The sequence below is a fragment of the Zeugodacus cucurbitae genome, chromosome 6 (assembly GCF_028554725.1).
Source record: "Zeugodacus cucurbitae isolate PBARC_wt_2022May chromosome 6, idZeuCucr1.2, whole genome shotgun sequence".
Taxonomy (NCBI): Eukaryota; Metazoa; Arthropoda; class Insecta; order Diptera; family Tephritidae; genus Zeugodacus; species Zeugodacus cucurbitae.
The window spans coordinates 46,326,224-46,332,511 of NC_071671.1; the positions used below are offsets into that span (position 1 = coordinate 46,326,224).

The 6,288-nt window shown below is 38.5% G+C and overlaps 1 protein-coding gene across 1 annotated transcript; it reads left to right on the top strand.

Annotated features, from left to right (window-relative positions):
• Positions 1-501: 501 nt before the first annotated feature.
• LOC105209881 (histidine-rich glycoprotein) lies at positions 502-1,330 on the top strand. Its single transcript, XM_011180530.3, has 2 exons — positions 502-576; positions 653-1,330. The coding sequence occupies exons 1-2, from the start codon at positions 565-567 to the stop codon at positions 1,277-1,279; spliced, it is 639 nt and encodes a 212-aa protein (XP_011178832.1). The 5' UTR covers positions 502-564; the 3' UTR covers positions 1,280-1,330.
• The last annotated feature ends 4,958 nt before the right edge of the window (positions 1,331-6,288 follow it).

Below are 6,288 nucleotides of genomic sequence, written 5' to 3' on the forward strand. Positions count from 1 at the left end.
TTTTAGTCTAAAGTATGTACGCCTATTGACCCAGAGCCTACCATCTCTGAATATATTCAGTACTTAAGAAGAGATATCTTAACTTTATATTTCAAAATTTCAAACATTTTTGGGAAATGGATACTTTACATAACTTAACAGATACCCCTTTTAGTATTATTATTATTTCTTACAATTTATAATTCTCGACCTTAAAACTGATAAAAGTTTTAAAGAGTAATATATTAAATGATTAGTACAAACACTAAAGTATAAAAAGCAAAGTGTGAAAAAGAATGGTAAACGCGTAAGATATTGGTAATAAATTATAACTCTAATTGGTTAATTTAGTTCAACGGTACGAAGCTTGGGAGGCGTTACCTCACTTGCAATTACCAAATAATTTCAAGGTCAGCAAAACTGAAGTGCATTCGTAAAGCAATTAGAAAATTGAGCAGAAATGAGTTAAAGATAATAGATGAAAGAAAATGTTTGGCAAACAGTTTTAGTATAAAAGCGTAGGTCAACAGTCGAATAAGCACAGTTCACCCAGATCTAACACAGCAGCTAATTTAGTTTGAAACAATGGGCTCTAAAGTGAGTTCGTGTTTGATTTATCAAATATGAAAATATATTTGTACTTAACTGTTTAACTGCTTTATCTTTTCTATAGATTTTCGCCGCACTCTTATGTTGCTTCGCACTAGTGGTGGTCAGTGCCTTGCCGTATGGTCATCATGAACATGAACATGAGGATCACAGTGCTACCAGTCACGCTTCGGTGCATTTAGTCTCACACGACGATCATCACGATCACCATGATCACCATGATGACCACGGTCATTACGATCATCACGAACATCATGGACACGATGATGGTCATGACTCACATGCTGAGTATCACTTCACTTATGGCGTTAAGGATAAGAAAACAGGCGATATCAAAGAGCAAAGCGAACACCGTCATGGCGATAAGGTATCCGGACATTATGAACTGATCGATGCGGATGGCCACAAGAGGACTGTACATTATACGGCTGATAAACACAGCGGTTTCCATGCCGTAGTACACCGTGAGCCCACTCACCATCATGTCGCTGATCATGGACACACTAGCTACCATGGGGGACATGCTGAGGTCGAATCGCACGATGGTGGACATGATCATGGTCATGATTACGGACACGGTTATGGACATGGTCATGAACATGGTCACGGTCACGGCAGTCATTCCAGTGGCTTCTCGATTAAACAAGAACATGGTCATGCCTTCCATCATCATGGTGAACATGGTCATTAGATGGTTTAGCTGCTCACAATTATAACGGATACTTGTTGTTTTTATATAAATAATCTATTTGTTTTAGTTGAAATTGAAATCTTTGTTGAAATTATATAATAATCATATAAATAAATTTACTTAACATTTGAACATAAAACCCTGCTCATGAAACTTTTTTATATAGAAGAATAGATTCACATATAAGAAAAAAAAAGTGGATTGTCTTTTGAAAGGATTAATAGAAACCAACTGAAAAATATCCTAAACCTTTCTATACAATTTAAGGAACATAATCTGGAATATACGTTTTATGAAAACTTTTAAGAAGATCCGTTTACCGAAATCTTTTTCAGTCACTTTTAGAAACACAACAATAATAAAAGTTTTAAGGAAGACAACAGTTTCAGACTCTATAATTAAATTGTTCTGCTTCAGAATTTTCTTCCAAGTTTATTTTCACATTAGAATGTTAGAGATATTCATTTGCTACACCATCATTAACAACACCAACAATGTCAGTCTCGAAATTCAACGAAGAATAACTCTTGCCAACAAGTGCTACTTTGGACGAACCAAAATCAAACTCTACTCATTATTCCCGTCGTGATATATGACAACATCCGATGAGAGGGCTCTTGGGATTTTCGAGAGAAAGGTTTTGCGCAAGATTTAAGGTCCTCTGAACATTGGCAACTGAGAATACCGCAGACGATGGAACGATGAGTTGTACGATTTATACGGCGACATTGACATAGTTCAGCGAATAAAAATACAGCAGCTACGCAGTCTAGGTCATGTTGTTCGAATGGACAAAAGTGCTCCAGCTCTGAAAGTGTTCGATGCAGAACCCGCTGGTTGAAGCGGGAGAGGGAAGAGGGAGACCTCCACTTAATGAGAAACACCACAATAATCAAAATTTATACAATTTAATTGTACTGCATCAGTAGTTTCCTCCATGTTTTTCTCACTTCGAACAAAAATGAAAGGTCTCAGAACGGAAACGAGTGAAGCTCTATTAAAATCTATATATCTTTTACAAACAAGAATGAGTAAAAGTGTATCTCTTTTGATATGATATGTGCATCTATTAACTAGCTATGTTCAGAGACCACAGCGATTACAGATTGTTGGACTATGGCACACTCATTGATGATTAGGAGATGGGCGTAGCACCGCCTTGGTAAATAATATTCCCTGATTTCCTTACATTACAATGCTAAGTCGGTTTACAACCACACAAATTTGGAAGTCAAAATGATACCACTTTAAATTCAAGTATATTGTATCACTTTTCATTCAACCATCAGTGAAGATATCGTAATAAAACTTTGCAAAAATAGTGTTATCGCAGTGGAGAAACCGAACTATATCTTTTCGAACCCCCAGATACCCAATATGAGGACCTCCCTACCTGTTAAGACTTTATCCACAAACAATGATACATTTATGCGATATCTTCATGAAATTAATCTAGTAATCTTTTTTAACAAAAATGTGATTTGGCGTGAAAAAGGGTTAAAATCGGATCGGTACTTCTCCTAGTTCATATTTACCCAGTATAATCATTTTCGGACCTCCAAATGATATTATACCGTATATATTGGTTATATTATAGAATTTTTTTGTAGAAATATTTTCTTAGCATACTTTAGAATAGGGCCTGAAGTAGATGAAATCGGTTAAGACCTTCTTATAGTTCCAATATAAACTATGCATAAACTATGTTATGTCGAATACATCGGCTAATATAACACATGATGAATTCCAATGAGAAGGTCTTTTAGTCCAACTTTCCTCTGCCTTTTCGAATTTTCAAAAAAGTCTATAAATCCAATGCGAAATGAGAAAACCACACGCACACCGTTAACGACTTCATTTCTAAGAAACGCCAAATCATTTAAAATACTTTTTCGCATTAATAGCTTTATTTTATTTCAGCGGCATGTACTCCTACAACCCTGATAACCCTCCACATCCCATCTGCAGGATTTATGCACACACATGTACCCCACCCCACATAGACAACGTGTAAATCCTCTCACAAAGTGCCGACTACCCTCAATACACATACATATTTTGTGCAGGAGTGTGTAATCCTGCTGCCAACCAATTTGGCTGTTTGAGTTCGATTGTTTTTATCGGCTTACATTTAAAAATAAAAAGGCCAGAGATTTAGCTGTGATTTAGACGTGCAAGTGATGGAGTGAGGAGTGAGGCAAACACAAAATGTGTGTTGGAATAAGAAATGAAAATAAATTGAAGTAAAAAAGGTAAAAATAAAATGTTGTTTGCTGGAAATCGAAGTCATGTGCGTCTTAAACCTCAGGGAGGTGGGCATAAATGTGGGAGAAAAATAAGTCGTAAGTAAACGTTGGAGAATACAACAAAAATACTCCTGCAGTTCTTAGTATTTTGTTTCTTTTTTTCTTCAACACAATACAAAAACAACTTTTATTGCGGCAATGTTACTTTTCAGCTTTTGTTTTTATTGCTGTTGTTTTATATTACAATTCTACATTGTTCCTTTTTGTTTTTCTTTTGCTGCACTTACGGAATAATCTATATACGCCTATTCGAGTGGCTCATTCAAACATAATACTTATTCTTGCTTTCACAAAAAAGGTGGCTACATAAACTACAACAAATTTCCTGGGAAAACTTTGCTCATTTAGGTGCTTAAGAGGCGCTTTAAAAGGAATCTACTCCGCACTCTGGAGTATAAAGCTCAGTTCGTATTGAGTTTGTAATGTGTGCCACTTCACAAATGTTGGCGAAGTAGTATCGAGTATGTACGTACTCAGACACTTTTCTTTAGGCAATAGTACTCAGAATGCATATTATTTTAAAACATAGTTCTTTAGGCAGTTAAACACCTTTTTTTAGCGAAAGTTCGAAAGGGGTATGGCAATTTTATCGGCGTAAATTGGCTAACACTTTTGCAAAGCACTGTTTGTAAGCTCTTTAAGCAAAGGTTTGTGAAAGGAGTAGAAACACAATAACTTGTTATAATAAATGTAAAAGTGCAATGGGGTTCATCGGTACGTCTTTTGTTGGGTACACAACCACAGTTTTCACTCGCGAGCCATGATTCGTCCGCGACCGAATAGTTGAAATCTTTAATGAAAACTCTCCAACATATTTAATTAAATAGTCTAATGAAGTCTAGGTTTAATGAGCATAGCCCCTGAAGGTACTGTTTTCTATGTTTGACTGGCCATTAGCCACGAAGTCCACCACATAGCAGTTAAATTTCAATCAGAAGATCCTATAAGACTCGTGCAAGAATTACTCGAACTGACGATCTACGGTCAACGTTTCAATGACTTAGACTAGGTTATGCACCTTTAAAGTTTTGTCTTCTTAAATAGTTCATATCGCTATGAACACTTGATTTCTGAGTCCTGAAAATTCAACCTTTCTAACGAACCTTCGGTAACGGATCGAGGCTCATCGACTTCGCCAGAACCGGTCACATAGTTACTATTTCTTGAGGATATATATATATATATATATTTGGCGTAGGAACCGCTTTAAGCGATTATAGCCGAATCCACCAGAACGCGCCACTCATTCCTCCGTTTTGCTTTTTGGCGCCAACTGGAAACACCAAGTGAAGCCAGGTCACTTTGCACTTGGTCTTTCCACCGGAGTGGAGGTCGTCCTCTTTAAGAGCTGGAGTGTTTCGTTTCATCCGTACAACATGACCTAGCCAGCGTAGCCGCTGTCTTTTTATTCGCTGAACTTTGTCAATGTCGTCGTATAAATCGTACAGCTCATCGTTCCATCGTCTGCGGTATTCGCCGTTGCCAATGTTTAGAGGACCATAAATCTTGCGCAAAACCTTTCTCTCGAAAACCCCAAGAGTCGTCTCATCGGATGTTGTCATCGTGCACGCTTCAGCGCCATACATCAGGACGGGAATAATGAGCGACTTATAGAGTTTGATTTTGGTTCGTCGAGAGAGGACTTTACTTTTCAATTGCCTACTCAGTCCAAAGTAGCACCTGTTGGCAAAAGTGATTCTGCGTTGGATTTCAAGGCTGACATTGTTGGTGTTGTTAATGCTGGTTCCCAGATAAACGAAATTATCTACAACTTCAAAGTTATGACTGTCAACAGTGACGTGGGAGCCAAGACGCGAGTGCGCTGACTGATATCAATATCATCGGCATACGCCAGAAGCTGTACACTCTTGTAGAAGATTGTACCTTCTCTATTTAGCTTTGCAGCTCGTATTTTTTTTTCAGCAATAAATTGAAGAAGTCGCACGGTAGTGAGTCACCCTGTCTGAAGCCTCGTTTGGTATCGAACGGCTCGGAGAGGTCCTTCCCGATCCTGACGGAGCTTTTGGTGTTGCTCAACGTCAGTTTACATAGCCGTATTAGTTTTGCAGGGATACCAAATTCAGACATGGCGGCATAAAGGCATCTCCTTTTCGTGCTGTCGAAAGCAGCTATAAAATCGATAAAAAGATGGTGAGTATCGATTCTTCTCTCTCGGGTCTTTTCCAAGATTTGGCGCATGGTGAATATCTGGTCCATTGTAGATTTTCCAGGTCTAAAGCCACACTGATAAGGTCCAAACAGTTCGTTGACGGTGGGCTTTAGTCTTTCACACAATACGCTCGACAAAACCTTATATGCGATATTGAGGAGACTTATACCACGGTAGTTGGCGCAGATTGTGAGGTCTCCCTTCTTATGGATTGGGCAGAGCACACTAAGATTCCAATTGTCAGGCATGCTTTCTTCCGACCATATTCTACAAACAAGCTGATGCATGCACCTTATCAGTTCTTCGCCGACTTATTTGAATAGCTCGGCCGGTAATCCATCGGCCCCCGCCGCTTTGTTGTTCTTCAAGCAGGTAATTGCTATTCGAATTTCTTCATGGTCGGGTAATGGAACATCTATTCCATCGTCATCGATTGGGGAATCGGGTTCGCCATCTCCTGGTGTTGTACTTTCACTGCCATTGAGTAGGTCGGAGAAGTGTTCCCTCCATAATCCCAGTATGCTCTGGACATC